Source organism: Sarcophilus harrisii, chromosome 3 (genome assembly GCF_902635505.1).
Source record: "Sarcophilus harrisii chromosome 3, mSarHar1.11, whole genome shotgun sequence".
NCBI lineage: Eukaryota > Metazoa > Chordata > Mammalia > Dasyuromorphia > Dasyuridae > Sarcophilus > Sarcophilus harrisii.
In genome coordinates, this window is record NC_045428.1 from 398,049,261 (window position 1) to 398,074,535 (window position 25,275).

The window sequence follows — 25,275 nt, forward strand, 5'->3', positions numbered from 1 at the left end:
TACAGGACAAAACATCAACTACTTGCCATAAGGATGGACTTTCAACAGCCTATTCACATTCTTCTTTCAATGGACCTTTTCTTACATTATGGTTTTGTGCTTTTTTGTGTGCTTTGCCTCATTGGGTAATAGCATAATCTCACTTTATGCAATCTGTACATCATTGATTCTGAAACCCATTCTCAGACCCTAAATGCTATCTTCCTTATGTCCAGATACCTCAACCTATCCCCCTTCCCCTCCCTACCAAGCTCCAGTCCATATTTCCTTTTCCCTTCCACTATATCCTCTGGAACACATTTTTCATAATTAACAAACTTTCTTTTACCCTAAAACTCTTTCTTATTCCTTCCGTTTTCTGATCCTCACTAAGATCAGGTCCTGTTTCCTTTGCTTCCATCTCTATTACTGGCTGCATTTTTGTTCATATCTCTGATGCACAATTATTCTTTGATCCCCAAATAGTCTTTGATCCACATTGACACTTCCAAACTCTTCCCTGTATCACCACCCCTCAGAAACCTGTCTTCCTTTGACATTCATGTGTTCCAAATTTGCTACTCAAGCTCTATCATGGCTGCCATTATCTAAGGACTCCCAACAGTTTTCTATCTTTCCTCAGTGAATTCATCTAAACAGTTTGCAATTTGTCTTTCAACCTTTTCATCCAAATGAAACCCTTCTTTCCAAACTTACCAAATGATATCTTAATTGTAAAATCTAATGTCCTTTTCTCCATTCTCATCCTTGTTTTACCTTTCTACATAATTTGACTCTATTGATGTTTCTTCTTCTGGATGTTCTCTTCACATCTTAGTGAACACCAACAAGTCCTTCTAAATCTCCTTTTTTTGAGGGATTTTTATCTGTGCCCTACTAACTCTGGGTGACCAGGCTTTATCTTGGATCCACTTGCCTTTTTCCTCTATATTATCTCATTAAGCAATCTTATCAGTTTCCATGGATGCAATTATTAGCTCTAAGCAAATGATTTCCAGATGGATATACCTAGCTTTAGTCTCTCTCCTGAGCTATATTCATGCATCAACTCCTTCTTAGACATCTGGAATTAGATTGAGGTTTACTTCCTGTACATTTTAGATCAAAGTGACTCTGTCAAATACTTAAACCTTGCTTTGGCTCAACTCTTTTGCTTTTCCTCTATGAAGATCTGCCAACATTTTCTTCATTGACTAGAAAACAAGCAAAGCTATGTAGCATGAGCTGCTGTAGCTTTAAAAAACTTGAATTGGATTTAACATGCCTAAAACAGAGCTCATGCCCTGCCCTGGAATGATTCCTTCTTCCAAGCTTCCCTTTATTGTCAAGAGTACCACCATCTTCCCAGCCTTGCAACTTGATGTCATTCTCAGTTCCTTATTCTTCCTCATCTCATATGGTTTATTCAATTCATTCCCAAATCTTGTTATTGCAACAGTCACATTTCTCAGTTCATCTCCTCTCCATCATAGAACCATTTCTCTAGTTAAGAATCTTATCACCTCTCACTATTTCAATAGTCTTTTAGTTGTGTCTCTGCTTAAAGTCTCTCACTTGAATCCATCCTCCAGTCATCTGTGAAAGGGACTCCTAAATTCCCCCTCTTCCCTCCAGCCCACTCAGTAAAAATCTAGTGACTTCTTATTACACCCAAGATCAAATACAAAATCTTCTCTTTGCCATTTACAGCTCATCATAATCTGACTCCATTCTACCTTTTCAGTCTTCCTACATTTTATTTCTCCACATACTCTCCATGTTCTATACACCCTATAATTTTGCTGTTCTGGTCTTTTTGCTATTCTTTACACATACTTTTAAATCTTCCATCTCTATGTTTTTGTACTGACTACTTTCCAGACTTGGAATGCTCTCACTCAACCTCTACCTCTTAATTTTTCTGTTTTCTTTACAGTTTTGACTCAGATTCTACCTTCTGCAGATACAGAAGGCCTTTCTTCAACTCTCTTGCTGTTATTATCCTCTTAAGATTACTTTCTAACTTGAATATGCTGAACTATTTATACTTTGTCTTTTCCATTAGAATGTCCTTGAGCTGAGGTAAACTTTGTGCTTGGAACAAAGTAAAATCTTAGTGTTTTTATTGAATGATTGATTAAATTGTTTCAAAGGAAAGGGAACAGAGTCTTTTTTTTTCTTTCTTCTGAAGCTTTCCGGTCAAGTATTTATTATAATAATTTTGGTTGTGTGTGTCTAGGACAAATAAGTAAAAGGACTAAAAACCTTAGTCAATGACATTTGTGTAATAGGAGATGAAAAGAAAGTTACAAGTTTTATGGTAATCTTGATGGTAACATGGATTTGGATGTTTGTCAAATTCATTTTAAATTGCCCATTCATTCAACAAAATGAATAATGCTAGTTGAATAAATGACTCTTATTTTAAAACCTCTCTTGAGATTTGGGTAGAAAGAAATCAATACCTTCATATCATTTATTTATTAGCATGTAAGGTGATCCTCTTATAAATAAAGTAACACAAAGAAATGCGTTGATACTTGTATGAAGTATAGATGCGTCATTCCTTCTGTGATGGATGTCTCTTAGATCCTGGTGGGTAGAATAATAAGGGTGGTCCCTTCAGTTTGGTGAATTTGTTTTAAAGAACATGTTATTCGGGTAGAAAGTAGCATTTTCTTGTTGTCCAAGCACAGAAATAAGAGTTTAATTGTTTTAATTCTGTACTAATTGCTGCTGAGTGGTCAGTTATCCTCCTAGCTCTCCTTGCAGTTTGGCATCCTGCTCCATATAAGTAATCATACTCAGGTATCTCCTGGGTGTTGTGAATGTTCATTACTTAAGGTCCATAATAAGCTCAGGATATTTTATAAGCGTTCTAAGTATTATTACTGTTACCTAAGGTCAGGGATTTTTTCTTTGAACAAAAGTAGCATTCAAAAGCTGATTTGAATGGATCTTTCATTTTTGTTTTAAAAACTGTACATAGGTAATTCTGTAGTAAAGCTTGCTGCTTTGCCTAAATATCCTGATATATTAGTGTAACAAGAAAATTAGGGTATCCTGAGAGAACATTTAGAAAGGGCCCATTTTGTCCTGTATTAATTGTAAAATAAAAGATTCTACTGCCCTGCTTCTTTCCTCTAGTCCAGGGAAGGGGTCACTTAGGTGGGAGCTATACATTTGGAGGGAGAAGGAATGAGGCACACAACCTAAATTCTTCTGTTTTCTTCCACTTTTTCCTGATGTGGATAAGGCATAAGCTAATGATTAATTAAACACTTTCCCATCAAAAAATAAACTCATAATTAGTCTTTGTCAAATGATTGTTTATGATTCTTGGTGTCTCGTGAACTTAGAAGATTTCACTATAGGGCATGCAAAGGCAATTATGAGGTCTTAATTTTGATAATATGATAACACTCTAAATATACCTTGTTGAATCAGCAAAATTTGCTAATAGCCTAGGGGGTATTGTTCTCAGATTTATTTCCTTTCGTCTTTATGGGAAAAAGGACTATGGAAATAAAGCAATCTGGACTCTCCCTCCCCAAAATGTAAAAGATACCAAAGTAGTCATGACAGTGTGAGGTAAGGAAAGATTAGGAAGAAATTATTTTGCAGTTAACTAAACAGTTAGCATTGAGTAAATGATGACCTCTCTAGTTCTAAAAATCCTTATCTATAAAATAAGCCTATTGCAGCTCTCATATTTTGCAATTCATTCATTTATTCCATAAGCATTTATTAAGTTTAATTTTATTTATTATTTACATTTATTAATCTCTATATGCCATATATGCCCTATATGGTTCCAAATCTTATATATAAGATCATCTTCACCACTTTCACATTCGGATTTCCAATTATTGTCTATTTTAAAGCTTGTTTCTTCAACTTATCACCTTGTAAGGATTTGCTCTAAGGTGTGAACCAATAAGCACTGTATCAATTCTATTGAATTAACACCAGGACCCTGACATCACCCTTGAGTTTTCACCTTGTTTCAAGTTGAGTTGACACTAGGATTCCAACAAGTAGTAGACATTTTCAACAGATTTTCCAGTGTCCAGAAGGACATTTTCCATGTCAGTCAAAAAAGCATTTATTAATGAACTGTTATATGCTAGGCACTGTGCAAAATGCTGGGAATACAAAGAAAGGCAAAAATTGTCGCTGCTTTCTAAAAGTTCACTAAGAAGGGAGCAAACCAAAAAAAAATCTAAATCAGAAGGAGACCCTGACGAAGAGTAAATTTAGAATAGTTTGTCTTCATATAATGGCAGCAAATATTTTATTGTAAGACACTCAGGACATTTGGCATTCCAATAGTTTTGCTTTATTTTCTATCCACTGAGAAAAAATTTGGCAGATTTTCATAGAAGGAAAAAAAATCAAAAGAGTTGAGCCAGAGCAAGGCTTAAGTATTTACTGACTCATTTTGCTTCAAAATATATAGGAAGCAAATCTCAAGTGTGTATTTTTCTCTTCTTTCATTGAATTATTTTAGGGAATAAAATCCTCCCAACTCAAAACTTGATAATTGAAAGTAAACTTATGTACATATATTACTATATTTTCACCTGTGTGTATATATATGTATATAACCTATATATGTGAGTACCTAAACATATTATATATATTTACTGTTTCTACAATTTTCATGGGAGAAGAGAAATCAGTATTTATGATGTTATATTATTTGAAACTGAGGGCTTCCACATTTTTTGGTGGCTAGAGAATTACTTTTATATTTTGGGAAGGCATGAGGAAAGGGAACAAATATATGATTACTATATGCCAGGTGCTGAAATAAGTACTTAACATGTATCTCATTTGATATTAAACAATTTATCCTTATTTCAGTAGCAAGGGGTACAATGACCAAGTTTTGGATGATAGAGTTAGAGCTGAAAGAACCTTAGAGATCATTTCATGCAGTTCCCTCATTTTCCAGACAAGGAAAAATCTGGATTTCATTGGATGCCTTGTTTACAATCTTACAGGTGATAAATGGCAGAAGTGAGATTATTCACACACACACATACACACACATATATTCATGTAATACATATTTATACATAGAATATGTTCCAAAAGTCTTAGTGGAGTTTCAAATTGTTATAGCTTAAAACTGCCCTAAGACCTTTGAGACATACACAGAGCTTTATAGATAGATATAGATATGGATATGGATACTGGTATCACTATAAATATGGATATAGATCAGTGTGTGGAGAGACAGAGATAGAGAAACCGAGAGATAGCAGAGGGACAAACAGTGAATTTTGTCATTATAAAAACTTATAGTTGTATATATCCATCTTTCTTAGATTAGTACCTGAGGCTATTAAAAAATAACAACTATAAGTTTTTAAATTTAAAAATCTGGACAAGAGAGGATGAGAGCTACAGTGGAAAACATTGTTAATGTTCTTTATACTTGTATCTCTACTACTTAGGAGAGTGACTGGTATATATTAGGGGCTTAATAAATACTTGTTGATTGGGTTAAAATTCCCATTGTGACATTTATTCCCTTTGACATTGGGCAAGTTACTTATCTTTTTGGGGTCTCAGTCTCCTCATCTGTAAAAAGAGGACTTAAAACTAGATGGCCTCTAAGGTATCTTATAGTTAAATCTATGACCCTATGACCTTGGCCAAATTTCCTCCCATTTTCAAACTTCTTAAAAGTCATCCTAGAAATGTCAATAAGAGTTTTTTAGATCTAGCTCAACACAAAAAGCCAACTAACTGACTTTACCATTCGTTACAACAAAAATATAAGGTAAGATCGTTAATTGTCCTTTCACTTGTGATTAGGTTAGTTTTACTGGAAGCAAGAGAGAAGTGAATGTGTTGTATTCAGAAGTTTGATAATTTTCCAAACTCAGCTTTTTAAAATGACATTTCCACCATTAGGTAGAAATGAAGAATCAACATTTTTTCCCCCCACTTGATTCTTTTGGACTGTAGCCATAAAAACAGTGTTCCCTTGCTAAATAAAATAGCAAGAAAGCTGATTCTACAACATTCATAGGAGGGGGAAAATCAATATTTATGATATATTTTATTGTTTTTACTTACTGGCTTTCAAATGAGTGGCTAGAGAAACAATTTTAAATAAAACAAGTTACCTTTGTTTCTCTGATAGAATAGGGTACATGGAGATTGCTAGAGCCTTTTTTGTGGATGATACATTTAGATCTGTCAGGGTTTTTAGAGATAGTGTTGTCCAATCCTGTTATGTGCAGATGAGAAAACAGGCCAAGAGATTGTAAATTCTATTTAGTCTTTCTATTATTAAATGGCAGAAATGAGATTCAAACCCATGTTCATTTGGTCAGTCAAGTGTTTGTTAATCACCTACTGTACAACAGGCACTGTGCTAGACATTAGGAAATATGAAGATAAAAAGAAATAATTCCTGCCCTCAGGGAGTTTACATTCCATTAGGTGAATGAGCATAAATATGCATATATCAATATCTAAAAAATAAATATGTGATAATTTTGACAGGGAGGATGCTAGGAGTTAGGGTGGGGGCAAATCAGGACTTTAACTACAAGGTAATGAATGCTTAAGCTGAGTTTTGAAGGAAACACAGGGTTCTAACAGGTGACAGTGAGAAGTGAGTCCATTCCAAACAGGGGGGACAGACAGATCAAATGTCTCCACTCTTAATCCATTGGTTTTTCCAATTTTGAGAAGCTACTATCTTATTATTATGTTGAATAAAAATATTTAACATGTGAAAGTGAACACTGAAATACTTAAGATCTTACAGAAAAATGTGATATGATGTTCAAGGCTATTAAGCTTCCAGGATATTCTGATGATGTCAACAGAACCCTGATCCTCTGAATAGAAACAATTACATTCCATGTAAATATGCACGATTTGTAAGTTTTGAACTCAGGAAGCTTTCAATTACCATATCTCCTCTATACTAGCTTTTAAGACTCTCAATAAATCAACTAAGTTCATACATGTAAATACTTTGCAAACTTTAAAGTGTTATTTGTTGTTTAGTTGTTTTTAGTCATGTCCAACTCTCCATGACACTTTTTGGGGTTTTCTTGTCAAAGACACTAAAGTGGTTTTACCATTCCCTTCTCTCACTTGTTTTATGGATGAAGGTGACAGACAGGGTTAAGTGACTTGCCCAGGGTCACACAGCTAGCAAGTGTCTGAGTCCAGATTTGAACTCAGATTTTCCTGACTCCAAGCCTGGCGCTGTCTCCATCTCTTAGGGCAGGTGACCTTCTAAGATTGTAATTCCCATATGAATTGCCAGTGTATATAGAGAATGATATCTCCTTACTCCCCACCTCAGGAGTTCTCTTCAGAGATGAAATCATGTATGCCGATTCCTTCTTTCACAAATGACACATTACACCAAATTATTGCTTCTTGCCACTTCAAATACTAAATATCAAACAAATTTTTTAAAAATAGAATATGCAAACAAAAAACAGAAAAGAAAAACCAAAGCATGGCAAAATATTGATTTTCAGGAGACCTGGGATTGTATCCTCATCAAGATAATTATTAACTGTACAACAAAAACAACTCTTATTTAATTATTTTAAAACTGTTTTATTAAAAAATCATCTGTTTACCTTAGACCAATGTATTTTTAAATAAAGTCCATTTGATAATAGTATGAACTATTTTTCTTGTTCAGTCTCTCTATTTCTCTCTCTCTCTCTCTCTCTCTCTCTCACACACACACACACTCACACACATACACACACACACACATACACACACACACAAACATTTCAAGAATGTGTTCACAAAAACTCGATTTTATTTCATCCATTGCATGGACCATTAAATTTGTATTACAGTGTATTTGCACATATAATTATAAAAGATAAGTAAAATGATTTAGGAGCATTAAGGATCACTTAAATATAGCTGAACAACCTTTTAAACTGATTATTTATCAGTAACACTAACTTCCATTGCCTATGCTTATGGAAAAACTGTCCCAAATAATTATTTAATTAATGACATCTTAGGCATCATCAACAGAACATTTAAATATCAGCTAGATGAGGGAGCGATTTAATTTTGCTTGACATTCCCATTATAACATGCAGAGAAGATGAAATTGGGGCAGGGTGTTATTTTATTGTTAAGTATTGCCTTTTTTCTGCAGGGCTTACATTGAAGTCATTTTTTCCACCCTCATAGGAGATCATGCTTTCAGTAGGATCTTCTGTTTTGCTACCTTTTGGGTGAAGTAAAATCATTCTTTAAGAATGTAGAATCAAAAATAATTGGTTTTGGAAAATGAGTTTAGTTTCTTTTTTTATGAGTTTAGTTTCAAATGAAAAATGTAGTATATTTTTAAACCTTTTGGAAGAAGTTTTTTGAGGGAGCCACAAAACAGTGGTAAATCAAGATATGTAGGTAGATTTTTAAAAGTTAAAAGGTGGTGATATCTCTTTCCTGGATCCTTTTAAAGACTTTACTGTTAACTTTCTTTCCACATATATTCTCCCTAATTAGGACCTTCAGGATCAGTACTTACTTTTCATCCTTGATAAACTCAGTGCTGTAGAGAAATGAAATTTAATTGCTCCCTATAAAAATTTAGAAATCCATATTGTCAGGTTTATGAGGGTCTACTGTTTGAAGAAGAAAGTGTATTGCTTCTTTGATTCTTCTATGAATCAGTTAGCTAACAGAAATTTGGGTTTTTTAATATTGATTTTTAAGTTTCAAAGTTCCAAATTCTTTCCCTCCATTTAGCTTTTCCCTCATCCATTGATAAGGCAAGCACCATGAAATCCATTATACATTAAAGTCATACAAAGTATATTTTCATATTACCTATGTTGTCAAAAAAGAGAAAAATAAAAAAAAAAACATTTGTTAAGCAACAACTATCTACCAAGTGGGGATAGCTCTACTGGACTAGATAATGGGAAAACAAAGAAAGGGAAAACTAATACTTGCACTCAAGAAGCTTGAATTCTGATAGGTTGTCCTCAATGAGATGAGAATATTATCAAATAATATCACAACACTTTCTGAGGCCCAGAATTGTGAGGAAGTAAAAAAAAAAGTATTCATCCCTGAATGAATTTTCAAGGTTTCTTTAAATTTAAGAGATGAACTTGCTTTCATTTATTTGCTTATCTATATATTGCTCTATTTATTTATTTATCTGCTTATTTATTTGTTTGTTGTTTGCTTTATCTCCCAAAGCTTAGGTAAATGTCATCCAGTGCTATGTGGCTTCTTGATGCAGCCTTATCCCACTTCCAAAGTTTCTTACATCTAAAAATAGCCCATAAATATGTGGATGTTGAGAATACTATCTTATTTATTTATAGCCAGTGTTAAGAGGATGGAGATAATGGAATAGGGCTACATCAGGTGAGATTTACCTTGGGAAGACTATAAATAGTCTGACTGCAACCTCAACAGGCAACAGAAGATAGATGAACTGGTAAGATAACCAGACATCTTGAGTTTTCTTGGACAGTATCAGGATGTAACCTATGAAAAATCCAGGGCATGTGGATCTTTCACTATTGAAACCAAGAGAAGGCCCCAAATTTAGTTACAAGTATATATATATATACACTCCTATGCATACAAGAGGTATATATATATATATATGCATATATAGATAGTTATAGGAAGTACTTAATTATCTTATGAATTAATCTATCTAGCATAAACACTTAAGGCTATTTTTGGGATTTTTTTTTTTTTTACTGAAGATAAACTGTGAGAGGACTGTTAACTAATCATGATACTCCAGATTTGTCATTGTCATGGGACCTAAGAGCTCTGCTTATATTAAAAATACTCTTCTATAACTGGTTTGCAGTTGAGGAATATATGAAGTAAGAAGGGCAATCCTTTCTCATTACAGAAGGCCAAAACTCCTCTGTAGGAACACTTGAAGTCAGACAGGCTCCTTCCCACCTCCCCATCTCCTCCTGCTTAGGAGACCAGGGTTTCTCTGCAGGACTATTTCCATAGTCCTCTCTTTGGCTCACGTATCAGTGATGTTCTTTTGGAGGTTGTAGTGAAAAAAAGACCAAAAGGGAAAAAATGAGAAAGAAAAAAACAAGTAAGCAAACAACAATAATAACAAAAAAGTGAAAATACTATTTTGTGATCCACATTTGGTCCCAGATGCAGATGGCTCCATCACAAGTCTATTGGAATTGGCCTGAATCACTTCATTGTTGAAAAGAGCCAAGTTTATCATAGTTGATCATCATATGATCTTGTTATTGCTGGGTACAATATTCTCTTGTTTCTACTCACTTCACTTGGTGCTAGTCTTTTTTTTTTTAGTCACCTAGGCTCAAAACTTCAGAGTCAGTCTCGACTCTTTTTCTGTCATCTTCCATGTATAGTCATTTGAAGTTTTGTCTCCAAAATATCTGTCCTATAATTCCAAAAGACTTGTGATAGAAAATATCCCCCACAATCAGAGGAAAAACTATGGAATCTGAATATAGATTGAAGCAAACTGTTTTCACTTTTTAAAAATTTGGATTTTGTGTTTTTCTCTTTTTTAGTGGTTTTCCTCCTTTGTTCTGATTTTTCTCATAACATGACTAATATGTAAATATGTTTAAGATGATTGTATAAGTATAGCCTTTATTTGATTGCTTGCTGTCTTGAGGTGGGGGGAGGGAATAGAAGAAGCAAAAAAAAAAATTTGAATCTCAAACAATTATCTTTACACGTAATTGGAAAAAATATTAAGTGCCAAAAAAGAAAAAAGAAAAGCCATAGCTTAAACTTGGAAAACACAAAAATAGATAAATATACAAAAAGTACACTTGGACACACTTTAAAGAATAAAAAATAAAATCCCCAAATATCTGTCTTATTCATTTCCTCCTTTCATTTTTGCATTGTCTCTGACCCCTTCTCTGTGAAAATTTTTCACATATTATTGCCAACACATTTTCCTAATGAGCCAGTTTAATCATGCCTTTTTACTATATGAAATCTGAATTGACTCCCCATTGCCTAGCAGTCAAACCCTTTCCTCCCTGAGTTGTGTCTATTTTCCCTTTCCAGTCTTCTCTTGTATTATCCTTCTTTCTCTTTATCCCAGCCAAACAGAAACCTGCTTTCCTACTATGCTGCTCTCTTAACTTCCATGCAGAATGCTTTGCATAAATATAGTAGATATTTTCTAAATGTTAGTTGAATTGTTATTGACTGAATTGAATAGTGGACAAAGCAAATATCTGAAGTCATAAGAATGGTAAGTGAAAAAAATGAAAAAAAGAATAAAAACAGAAAGAATGTTATTATTGTGCCACAAATGAGCATTTCATGCATAGTGACATTAATTTTTACTCTTTGGACAAAATATTGTAGTTTCATATTTATCTTTTTCACATGCAGGGCATATTGTATGTAAATGGAAATTTTTCTCAAATGTAACTAATATATTTACTGTGCTTTTTATGATCTTAAAAGAATGAAAACTTTTTCTTTTTTTTTAATAGGTAGAAAACAGACCCAAATATTATGGAAGAGAGTAAGTACATATTGTTATATTTTATTGGTGATGTCAATTTAGGGTTAAAAAAAAAAAGTAATACAAATGAAAAAGTAGCCTAAGGGGATTAATAGGTTTTTTTCCCCCCCAATCCAATAAATCCAATAAAAACTTCTTAAAAGCCTATAGGGTTCCTGGCACTCTGCTAAGCACTAGGAATACAATTAATAAAAACAGTTTCTACCCTCAGTGAGTTTATAATTTAAAGGAAGAGACAACACTCTAAAGGAGACAGAAAAAAACATTAGGTAAGGGATAACAGGACATGGAGGGTGGTTCCTGGTGATGGCCTTCTTGTTTTGTGGAGTTGAAACCAGGAAGGGCAGCAGATACAAAGAGGAGTTTAACACTTTAAAAAAAGTTAAGTCCATTTTCATTAAAATCTATCTGATTTCTTTATTGCTGCTTGGTTTGACTTTGTTCTTCAGGTTTCATATTATGATCGCTATCTTTTCATTGGAACATACTTATTATTCTATTGATGATTACTTGGTATCTGCTTTCTTATTACTTTATTGAGTAATCTAAAATTTTTGTAACATAGTTAAATATGTTAAAATGCAAAACTAATGTGTTGTTCTGCCAGTAGAACATATTTTATCTTATTGCTTTTAGAAATGAGTGGTTTTTGTATTGAGTTTTGGACCAGTAGCCAAATTATCAATTTGGTTTAGGTTGAGAAATGAATGTAGTTAAATAACTCAGCAGCAGGAAGGGTCAGTCAGTTATTTATCTCAGTTCCTCTGATTGCTACAGTTTGCATCACCTTATTCTGCTGTCACACTTTGAGGAAGGTGAACCCAATTAAAAAGTTTAATTTCTCCTTTCTGAAACTGAGTGGTCATGTGAATAAAAGATACTCCGAAGGTACAATGAAGAAAACTTTGTAGTCAATTGGATGTTGCAGGGTCAGGGAAGGATGTGGACATTTAGCGACTAGAAAGAGTTAAGGATGATTCCAAGGTTGTGAACCCAGGTGACAAGTGGCAGTGTTGGTGGGCCTCAATGGAAACAGGGAGGTTTGCAAGATGGGTGAGTTTAAGGGGAAAGGAAAGAGCTTGTACATTTTGAACAGGTTGAATTTGAGATGTCAGTGAGATGGCAGTTCAAAAAGGGCCCAAAAGACCATTGTGAATGAAAGATTGGAATTTAAGAAAAAGGTCATTGAGAGTATAGAAAGAAAAGTAAACTCATGAGAGTTGGATGATATTTACATTTAGTAAACAGGAAATGAATTATGATCCAGTAAACATCACTGAAAAGAAAAGTTGGACAGATGGGATCAGAACCAAGAGAAAATAATATAATAGAAATCAAGGGAAGAGAGAGAGAATCCAACAAGGGAGGGGTGCATAGTATAGTCAGGAAGGATGATAATTCCAAAAAATCCTGTTAGAATAGCAATTGAGATCATTGATAATCTCATAGCAGACCATTTTTGTTGCAGATCAGAAGCCAGATTGTAAAGAGTTGAGAAATGAGTAGAAAGTGGGGAAGAAGAGACTAAGTGTTGGTGACTCTGGGAGTTTGACTGTAAAAAGAAGAAATTCAGGTTATCTTTAAAAGTTAGTAAGATTAAGCAAAGCATTTGACAGTCAGTAAGCATTAAGCATTTACCTTGTGCTTAGCTTGTCTTAAGTGTGGGGAATGCAAAGAAAGACAAAAGAATGGTCCTTGTGTTCAAAGAATTCATATTATTATTTTTCAGTAGGTTAAAGGAAGTCTTAGAACTAAATCTTTTTCTTTTTCATTTTTTCTTTCTTATAAGATTATATATGTACTTATTGTGTGTATATAAAGGGTGTGTTATTTATGTTTCTTTATTTCCTTTTTCTATGTTGATCAAAGTTGGGTTCCAGGAGAAAGAATGAAGGCAAATGTTACAGCATTTGGCTAGGAGATCAACCAAATGATGCAGATTATTGAATAATCATGTCCATTAAAGGCAACTGTCAGGGTTCTGGCAAGCAGCCAGGCTAGCCCCTGCTTTGGAATTGGATCATAGCCATTAGTGGGAAGGAAGGAAGTTGTGCATGTTTCTGTATCTCTACGAGGTGTCAGTAGGCTATACAGAATAGAGAGCAAAATATAAGTGTCTTAGACAGAGAATGAGTGTATCTTCCCTTAAATGGATTTAAACTTTAATTCAGTGATTATGAAATGAAATGGAGGACCACTTTGGTGCTGTTCTGACCACAATTAATTCATCTGACCAGGATTCAAAGAGAGAATAAAATGAGCATGGTCAACACCATAGTTCCCTATTGATAGCAGAGAAGTATTTTTGGAGGTTAACAATTTAAGGGTAGGTGGCCTTTTTGTGTTTGTTTTTGTTTTGTTTTTAAAATAACAGAAGGTGGGGGGTCACACAATTTCCAAATTTCTTTATGGCTGCTCAGTTTGACTTTGTTCTCCAGGTTTCATGGCATGATCTCCAGGGAGGCAGCAGACCAGCTCCTGAGTGTGGCCGAGGGGAGTTATCTCATTCGTGAGAGCCAGCGCCAGCTAGGAACCTATACTTTGGCATTAAGGTTGGTCATGGACCTGTAATTATAAATTTTTTCATTTGTAACCATATTAATTGAGGATTTTACATTGTAAAAGCATCCAGCATATAAGTGAATAGGTTCTTGTTTTCCTGATTCTCTAATTACCATTTTAATAGCTTCTGGAACCTTAAAAATTTTTCTTATGAATAGTACTAAACTTAGTGGTTCAAAATCAAAAGTTTCTAAAATAATTTTTGATTGTAGGATTTCTAAAATAATTTTTGATTGTAGATATTTGCTTCCTTTTTATCTTCTTGTCTCTCCCATGACTGTTCACATCTATTTTTTTTTTTTAATAAAATGAGCATTTACCAAAAAAAAGTTTTTATAACATGGTGAGACTAATGCCAATCCAGGACTACAGGCCCTATTAGAATCCTTCTAAGATGATTGTTTCTTTCTCCACCTCACTAAATTCCTGCTCCATTAGTTAGCTCCAATGTCCCCTATTTGTTTGAGTCAACAAACCCCATAAAATAAAATATTATTCTAAAGGATGTACTGGGTTCAAGTATACATTGTTGATTTAGTGCTGTATGCCCTACTCTGTTAAATCCAAATTTAGGGAATCCCAAAGTTCACATACATTTTTATTTTGTGCTTTAACACAATGTAAAGGGACACTTTAGTTATACTAATTACTTATAGTTCTAATTTTAATTCAATTGTGATAGAAGTGCACTACATTGGAAGTCAACAAATTTCACTTACTCATTGTGTGATCTTGGGCAGGATCTCTTAGTTCTTGTCATTTATGTTCCCGGCACTTAGTACAGTGCCTAGCATATAGTAAGTGCTTAAAAATGCTTGTTTATTGATCTATGGGAAATAGAACCAGATAAAGACCCTTTCTAGTTCGTATATTTTTGGAACTGAATGGCCAACACATTAATACATAAAAGGTGTGTGATTTCATCATTCTAGTATTCTAGTATCTCAAGGTTGCATGGAGGTGACCTTGTCAGCAGACCCCATTTCTAACAGCTCTGATCAAACCTAAAAGGATTAATGGTTTATTTCATGCATGGTGTAGGTTGTTGGGGGATCAGCTTCACTTAGGACAAAGAAACTCATTCACCAACTGGGAATGCAGTAATCAGTTTTTGGGGACCATACCCACTCCGCCAAATCATTCATTGTGGCACAGTGCAGTTTCCAAGTGAACTTTCTGAAAAGCCACTTGTGTAAGGGCTTACCTTGATCAAGGGTGAGTGGTCAAAGGAAAGGAGTTTCTCACCAGGTTATATCACATGTTGCCAAGAATCTTATTGGTCTATTACTCCAGAGTCAGAAGAGGGATATCTCCTTGTATTTGCACATTCCCACAACAGGCCTGAGAGTGAATGGTTCATTTATTACTTTCCCACTCCATCCTCTTCACTTGTCTAGTGTTTTCTTATCTCCTCCTTTTCAGGGTCCATCCTGTGTTCTATGCACTTAAGGACTTGTTCTCAGCTATCTTTCTAATCTTCACTAAGAAATCTCCTGATTATGATTTAAGGTGTGATACCTAATGATTTAAGAGTTATTGTATTTTAATGAGAAAATCTTCAAGATTGGGAAGCATTCCAAACCAAAATAATGGAAAGATAACAGCCAAGACTAGTGGAGATTTTTTTTGTGGTGTGGGAATCTTCCCCTTTCAAATGAGACTTATTCTTAAGGCCAGTTTTGTCCCAAAGATTTCATTGACTACCCAATCAAATTTTCTTTAGAGTCAAGGATGTGGTTACAAGAATAGTAGAGTCATCTATACAGTCTCCCACTCCCTGCACTTGATTCTACCTTCTTAGATCATCCAGAACTTAACCTTATGGCTCTATCTATTCACTTTAGCCTAGTTAATCATAGTGTAGGTTGGAGAAAGGGTGGAGGAATGTCTAGATATGTTTTTAATTTATAGGATTGTGGTAACACACAAAAACTCCTTTGTTATGCAAAACCACTGTAAAAATCCATTGAAGGAAAAGAACTAGAATGAGGCAGGAGGGGAGATAGGGAAAATGTTTTATAATTAATTCCATTCTTAAATTCCATAAAGCATTTTCCTTACGTTAAGGTTTTCATAAAAGTGAGATAGTCTGTTGAAGAGCAGAGCATGAAGTAAAAGTTTTAATAATGTGTTTCCTATTATTCTTATCTGATGCCTTCCAAATTTTTGAATAGATAAGCTTCTTCACAGTTATTTTGCTTCTGCTTTTGTTTTGCTTTTATTTAATACATATTCCATTTTTGTTAAGCGATCTATCTAGTTTATAGCAACCAAGAATATTGAATGTCATCATTCAATGCTTAACTAAAGACTGAAAATAGGTAGCAATAAGAAGATATATACTGTTCTTTAAGGAAACCATAAATATTCATCTATCAGGAAAGCAGGAAGTCTGTAGATAATCCTTTATCTCTGTGATAGAGTAAAAAGTTTGCTATACTTAGAATCAAGAAACCTGAGTTCAAATCCTGACACTGCTGTGTAACTATGAGTTATGCTATTTTTATTTTTCTGGGATGTCACTTTTTTAAAAATTGATAACATGAGGAGGTTATATTAGGTGAATTAGAGGTGATCCATGGCTAAAGTGCTTAATGGGATATCAAGAAGAACTGAGTTCAAACTCTGTCTTAGATAATTACTACTTGTATAACCCTGAGCAAATTGCTTAAATGTCTGCCTCAGTTTCCTCAACTGTAAAATGGGGATCATAATAGTATCTACCTTCCAGGGTTGATGTAAAGATAAAATGAGATAATATATGCTTTGCAAAACTTAAAATGCTATGCTAGCTATTATCATTGTATAAATGTTAACTATTGCCTCTGAGGTCTTGCCCAGATGTGATTATTAAGTAAAACTAAGATTCTTCACTTTTGATGAAAAGAAACTTGAAATTAGTTTCTTGCCGTCTTCATTTTTATGAGTGCCAGGTTAATTAGGACAATGGCATGATAGTTATAAACTCTTCATGGCTCTATTTATTCTTTGGGCCAGTTCCAGTGGGTGTTGCTTAATAATAGCAATTGATTAATAAATATAATGGAGTTGATAAATGTGTTGAATTGAAATATTTGGGCTGTCCTATGGAGAGATAGGCAGATTTCAGAAACAGAGTTCTAGGACATGGTATGTTTCTTTCCAAAGCTCAGGAACTCTAAATGCTCCAAGTATCTCCTTACTGTGGTGAGGACCTATTCCAGGGGTCCTCAAACTACAGCCCACGGGCCAGATGCAGCAGCTGAGGACGTTTATCCCCCTCACCCAGAGCTATGAAGTTTCTTTATTTAAAGGCCCACAAAACAAAGTTTTTGTTTTTACTATAGTCTGGCCCTCCAACAGTCTGAGGGACAGTGAGCTGGCCCCCTATTTAAAAAAGTTTGAGGACCTTTGGCTATTCTAAAATCATAAAGGCTATAACAGTGAAGCATAAGATTTAAAAAGTCCTACAAAACTGGAAAGATTTGGGGCATGGTCCTGGAAGTGGACTAAGCATCTGTCATCTAAGAGTCAGTTAAAGTAAGTATGGAGAGAGAGGTTCATCACAACAAGGTTGGCTGCCAGGAGATGACTTTTTTGCCAATCACATAGACCATCTGACAAGAAGTGGAGGAGTCTGTAATATATAAAATTGAAGGAATCTTCACAAAGATATTAAAATTTAAATCCCCTGAAATATTAGTCATTTGCCTCTAATTTAATTTTTAATATGCTAGCTACTTTTTAAAAATTAAGAAGAAAGGGGCAGCTAAGTTGCACAGTGGATGAATATTAGAAAATCTGAGTTCAAACTGACTTCAGATACTTGCAAATTGTGTGACTCTAGGCAAGTCCCTTAACCTCAACTGCATAAAAAACAAACAAATAAACCCCCAAATAAAATATGCAACATTAAACATTTTATATGACTTAAATCTGAAAATAGACTTCTTATTATTGAGTAATGAGGCAGTGAATTTTACCTCTCTCAGAAGTTGAATTCAGCAAGAGAGAGGAACCCTGGCAAGCTCTATTCCAATATTCCAATTCTTATCAGAAAAAATTTTCATTTATGAAGCAAATACTAAATTCCTAGGTGATTATCATCCAGGCAAATAGGTGGAATAGTGGCTAAAATACAAGACTCAGAGCCAAGATGACTTAAAGTCCAGTCCTACCTTAGAAACTTATTTGCTGGATGATTCTAGATAAGTCACAATCTCAGGCAGCCTTTTGTTTCCTTACCTATTTAAAAAAAAAGGCTGGGAAATAATAATAATCTTTCACAGGATTGTTGTAAGAATCAAAAAATTAGCATATACAAAATACTTTGTAAATTATATAAATCCCAGCTATTATTACTAGTATTTTGCTGGATCTGAATTCATAAGCCAGTCTGCTTTATAACCACAATTCATTCAAAATAATTTGTTTTCATTGTTAATTTTCATTTATGTCTGAGAAATTAATATAGTCCTGAATACAAAAGTCTCTACTCATGAGAATTTAGATACTTGTAAGCAACAGATTTAATCTCACCTCCACTCTGCTCCAATGAGAGAAGCAAATGGATTAATCTTAACTGTATGTGAAGACTTGATGCAGTCCTACCTATCATAAAGGTAGAATTCATTCAGGATAATCTTCCACTAACGTCCTATTACAGTGCTCCATCATGCTCTAGACATGATCGTGGATTTTTGAAGGCACCAGGTTCAAGTGCATCAAACCAGAAAGGATTTGAGTATAATTTCTGTTGATGGAATGATTGTTTATCATCAGGGTAGCAGCTTTAGTTAAGTTAGGAGAGATCCATTATCAGGTTGGTCTCAGAGTGATGAATTTGTAGAGTTTCAAAGGAGTTGTAATTTGTCAGTAAAGAAAGTACCCACATAGCCAAAATCACAATCCTTAAAGTATATATTCGACATATAGCAGGTCTGCTTTTGAAATTGTTCAAGGGTTTTGTTGTAAGAAATACCAGACATGCTTCATAAGATTTTGTTTCAACTAAGTAAATGCACCAAGTGCTACAGAGACATTTTTATCATTCTGTCTTTGATCTCTGACTGCCTCTATTCCTGTCCTGTTTGTTAAAGATTATACTATTTTTGTTTGTTTGTTTTTGTTTTGTTTTGCTTTTTCTTTATATTGAGGAAGGCAAGATGACAAGGGGTGGTGAATTGTTTTAATAAAAAAGATTACTCAGATTAATTATATAAAAGAAACAGCATCATTGATTTAAAACTGGAAGGGACATAAAATTCAATGGATTGGAGGTCATTAAATCCAATGCCCCCATTTTGCAATGAGAAACTGAGGCTTAAAAGTATTACATAATTTACTCAGTCATGAAGTCAGTATCACAGGCAGGATCTGAAGCTTGCTTTCTCTGATTCCATGCCAAGCATTTTCTCTTTACTCCTTGGTAAGTGTGTGCATGACTTCTTTCTTCAAATATTATTAAAGTATTTTAATTTGTCCTTTGCTCTTTAAGCACCTTACTTTGGACTATTTTTCTTTGGGGATATCATTTCCCCCAGGGGCAGACATTATTTCATTTCTCCTAGTATCCCTATTATTATACTGTACTCTGCACATTGTAGATGCTTAGTAAATGTTTATTGAAATAATTTTGAGGAAAAATGCAGTGTAACATTGGTAATGATGATAAAAGGTACTTTAAAGTGCAACTTTTAATATAAAAGGGACATAAATTACTGGTGAAATAAGAAAAAATAAGACAGCTATAGGAGAAAAATAATTATTATATTCATATATACCAGATATTGTGGTTCTAAAAGTTGCAAAGGGTAACTTATGATGTTCCTTTTATTAAGCCAGAAATTTTAAAAAATAAATTGGGTAAAATCATGACTTCACAGGACAGATAATGAAATATACCTCCTGTCTCTTGGCAGAGGAATAGTGGACTACACAAGTAAAATGCTATATTTATTTTCCTGTATGACTAATGCATTGATTTGTTTAGCTTGTACCTATTTGTTACCTTGGGAGGGCTTTTGTAGGGGTGAAGTTAGTAAGAAATAATAAAGATAAAAAGGAATAGCATTGTGGCAGCAAGTTGATGCAGTGGATGGAACACCAGCCCTGAAGTCAGGAGGACCTGAGTTCAAATTTGACATCAGACACTTAACACAATCCTAGCTGTGTGACCCTGGGCAAGTCACTTAACTCCAATTGCCTCAGGGGGAAAAAAAAGAATAGCATCAACATCAATTACTATCTTGTTAAAATTAGTATACACTTTTTTAAAAGAAAGAAGGATCATTGTGACTGATTATTTGTGTACTTATGGATATATACTTACACACATATTTTATATACATACATATATATAATTTATACATGTGCAGTACAAATAAATATGCTTATGTTTCCAATGACGGAAACAAGTGTTTTTAGATAATTTAAATAATTACAGAAAATAACATGTATCAACCCATGTTGTAATTCTCTAAATTTTTTTACAGATTTGGGCAAAGCCTTGCTTGAGTTGTGTATTTAGTTATAGGTTATGTAAATAAAGAATTTGGAATGGATTCAAAGGAAAGATTTGCTTAAGGTCAAGGACCAGAGCATTATAAAACTTGTTTTGTATCTGGTATTTTTCTCCTTTTCATGATAATTGATCATAAGCTTAATTTTACAAACTTTCTCCTATCCTTTAAAAAAGATTTTGATGTTCTCAAAGATTAAATGTCAAATAAATTTCCAAAAGAACTCCATGGCTACAGCTTATGGCTTGGTCTAGTCTACATGCCCAAAAAGAGCTTTTATTCATAGAACCACTTTGTATTTGTGAACCACTTCATCAAGTGGTTTCTTCATCAAAATATAGAATTAAAGAATTTATCCATCATTTTGGCAAAATCTCAAAATCCTTTTTTTTGAATCCCTTGTAATTTTCATTTTGCCAAATTATTCAAATAATGGCATAGTCTTTTTTTTCCTCATTTGGTTGTGGGAACCTGAATATATGAGTTATTTTTTATTTAAAATTGTCATTGATCTGAGATCAACATTATAGGCATCATTTTTCTCCTTGCTGAAATATAGCTATTAATTGAAGGAGAATAGAACTCAGATTTTGCCAGTTCCTGAGACATTTCCACTGAATCTGACTCATTTTAGTTTCTTGAAACTGGGGAAGAACAAAGTGACATCTGTGCTTTAGACTTGATAATACCCAAATCCTGTCTACAGATATTCCAGGCAGGTTTGGCACATTGCAGAGAATGTCGTACACCCACAGACCCTGGAACTTATCCTGATAATTTCATGGTGAACTAGACCGTTATAACTTGCATTAATTGCACTACCACATAGATTAAAGATGAATTAATAAGATTTTTTTAGGGTAATGGAGAGGCCAAATTACAAAGAGAATTTAGACTATATGTTCTTTCTTTTAAATAAATCAGTTAGATTTTTTTACACGATAAATTCTAACCATTGACTTTAGGGTTGAAAAAGGCCTAAGTGGTCAACAATACCAATTTCTTTGTTTAAAAAATAAGAAAACTTAGGAGAAGAAAGGTAAATATGACTTCTCTGAGATCACATGGATAGTAATTGACAGAGCCATGATTCAAATCTAAGGTGTTTTTTCCAAACCCTTTCCACAGTTTTGCAGTAGTAGAAATACCCTTAGTATTAGTGTAAATATAAACAATTACCTGAAAAAATGTGGAGGGAAGATAAAACAATTGTTCCCTTCTTTCTCTTATCTTTCTCTTCTTTGTTTCACATGCCAAAAGATATACAAGCCTTTTAAAGATTGTTCAGAAAAGCCTAGTAAAGGTAACTTTACTTTCTCCCCAAATTATAATTAGATTTGTCTCTAAATTAGAATAGGAAATGGTTACATTCACTGTCTACCATATGCCAGATATTATGTTTTGCCTTGGACATCCAAAGACAAAAACGAAATAAATATTCCTGCCTGCAAGAAGCTTACATGTTTTTGGGCAATTTTGCTCTATTCTATGGAAATTGAATAGTTCTTCATTTTTTTAGTCCTTTATTCCTCAGTACAGTTTTCATTTAATACTAATTTTGTCTGTTCAAAATTCCATTCCTTCTGTTCACTAATGTGCACATATTGGGAGAAATTCAAAGCAGAAGGTAGAGACCAAAAAAAGATATCCCAGTGACTCTTTTTAAAGGAGAAATGGATGGGACAAAATGTTTCATCCTCACTAGGATTTATCTTAACAAGGTTTATAGTGTAGGCCGAGACCAGAGGCAAGTGGTCCCCAGAAGTACTGACCATACTAGCAATCAGTAAGTTTATGATATAGCATCGTTTTTTTATAATTAAAAACTTTGTGCTACCTATTGGTGAATCATCGTCTCTGAAATTTAATGCCCTTTTCAAGGAAGCTGGAATTAAGTTGAGCTTATTTTAACATACCATATAAGACTTACATAGTGTTTCATAATGTTAAGTAAAGTTCCTTAGTGTCTGAACATACTTTCAGAGTGTATTAATATCCATATGCATGATGGTAAATGCTTATCTAATTGCTAATATAGTTTCTTTTTGTCCAAATGTTGTGCTGCCATCAGATGTCTTATTGATGGATACACTGAGTTTTCAGATATAGTTAGCAAAATGTAATCCAAAAGAAAGAATTATCTAATGATAGTATAATTACTAATAGTTACAATTATATAAAGACAGGTAATTTTAAGGATCTGTCCATTTCATTAGTGGGGCTATCTACTTTATTCACTGCTTCATTTCCACTACTTAGTGAGTGGTCTTAAGACAGCTAATGTGGCCCCAAAATTCATTAACTTCATGATGAAATTTTCTGAACTTAGATTATTTTATTTTCTAAGAACCAGGCTAAGACTGGTCTAGGATTCAAAGTCTTTCCAGCTTGGTAGGACTTGTAGTATTTGTCTCTCTGGTACTGCTTTTGAGAAGTGAGAATTTCTTCTGTGGTCATGATGAAAGTTCAGAACAGGACTTCTAGGGATGATATGGTTAATATTTGACAAAGATCAGCAAGTTGTATGTTAAACGTTCTCCTCTCACCAACATTTTATTTAGCTGACAGGTATTATTTTTATTAAGGGATGTTTGCATACTGAAACAATGTTTGTTAAATATGACAGAATACTAGATCACAGTCAAACATAAAAGAGTCATGGAAATTTATAACAATAATAGGAGTTAGCATTTCTATAGTGCCTATTATGAGCCAATCACTGTGCTAATTTTAGCATGCTTTACAAATATCTCACTTTTATTCTCGCAATTCTGGGAGTTAAGGCTATTATTTTTATACTTAAGGATATTAAATCAAATAGAGATTAAAAATATTGCCCAGGATCACAGGCTAATAAAGGGCTTAGGTCAGTTTTGAACCACAAGCCCCAAAAAATTCTAAATGGAATCACAAAGAGTCAGACTTGACTGAAAATGACAGAACAACAGATTATTGTGAAGAATGCTGTTCTGTAGAGTGAATTTATGACTCAATTTATTACATCTTTAGGTTCTGGAACTTTATTAACTGAAATTTTGCTGAGTAAGGTCTAAGTTTGGTAGGCTTGATGAGGAGAAGGACAAATGCTATAGATCTCTTCATATTTTCTAGAATCTGATACAGAGCTGTGCACACATAGCAAATCCTTACCTTCCCAACCCCACAATCTTCCTCCTAGACCCAGTTGCTGAATTGAACTGAACCCTTTAAATCTCCGGAGCAACTTTCATGCACAGATTCATAGCCTTAGAGTAATTTTTTAATCTTCCCTCTGTTTTCTTAATGGGAGGCAGAGAGACTGAAGAGATGGAGAGAATTTGGAAGTCAAATATTTTTTAATTAATATTGAAAATTAATTAATTAAAAAATTTGCCATGGCTCCCTCTTTCCTACAAAATACAATATGATTTACTTGTTATTAAGTCATTTTCAGTTATAGCTAGCTCTTTGCGAGATATTGAAGTGACTTGCCATTTCCTTCTCTAGCTCTTTTAACAGATGAGAAAACTGAGGCAACAGGATTAAGTGACTTGTTCAGGGTCATACAGCTAGAAGTGTGTGAGGCTAGATTTGAACCCAGGAAAGTGAGTCTTCCTGACTTCAGGCCCAGTGCTCTATTCTGAGCATATCTCAGCTGCCACGCTCTACCTGAAGCTGTTCTTGTTTCCCTCCTTCCTACTCTTATGAGCAAATTCTCCTTCATGAAATTACCTTCTATAACTTAGTTTTTGCTTTTTATTTACTTACTTGGGTACTCTACCTTTAATGTTTTCTCTCATTTTACACCAGAAAACCTAAGGTCTCCTATCACATCACTTGTTTACAATTTCATGTTTTACATTTAAGAATTCATTTTCAAAGCATTTCCCTTCCATGAGAGGGGAACACACAGAATCCTAAACCAAGTTGTGTTTCAGAATTGTGGCTGAGAGTGAAGTGCTGTGATGAGGGACTTGTACCTTCCATTCTCTTCCCCTTCCCAACATATTTTATATTAAATATATGCTTTCAGATCTAGCCACCCTTCCTCTTCCTTTCCTATAAGCACTAGAGGACAGACTTCTATTTAAATTTTGATTCGAGCACATAATAGGTTTGTAATCAATATTTATTAAATTTATTGAATTAAAGTTTTTAGACTTGTTACTAATGTGTCAAAGTTCTATACAGGAAAAGGATAAGAGATATATAATCTATTTAGGTCTTGTTAAAAGTAGACAACCACCAGCAATTCTTAATTTTTCAGGGGCATTTGATTGATGACTTTTAAGGTCAGGTCCTGACAGAGTTCCTAGTTCAAGAAAAGGTTTCCAATTTCATATGCAGATATCTTTTTTTAAAATTATATTATGTTGTGGAAATGCTTATTTTATAACATTATTTAAAATAAAATAAATCTTTAAAAAAATTAAAAATAAATAAATAAACAAGATTTGAGGGTTAAAAAAAATTCCTGGATGGGATTATAGTAAGAGAAACTTCACATTTCACTGGTGGGTTCTGTCTTGTTTTAAGTAAAATGTGGTTGAAAGCTTTTTTCTTTTTGCATTTTAAAAGAAGAATCAAAAGGAAATGGGGCAAAATTGTGCTAGTGGTGGGCGGAGAAATGTAATGGTACTCTGTGTTCTTTCTAGCTGATAACTGCTGCAGAAGGTTTCGTTGGTGTGGGTTACCATGGTTTCATTTCATTCTCTG

General features: G+C 33.9%; 1 protein-coding gene across 1 annotated transcript in view; it reads left to right on the plus strand.

Annotated features, from left to right (window-relative positions):
• CHN1 (chimerin 1) overlaps positions 1–25,275 on the plus strand; it is a 260,185-nt gene that overhangs the window by 76,337 nt on the left and 158,573 nt on the right. The window contains exons 4-5 of the mRNA XM_012544834.3: positions 11,487–11,518; positions 13,957–14,070. Coding sequence (XP_012400288.2) covers positions 11,487–11,518; positions 13,957–14,070 — 146 coding nt within the window. The remainder of the gene's footprint in view (positions 1–11,486; positions 11,519–13,956; positions 14,071–25,275) is intronic.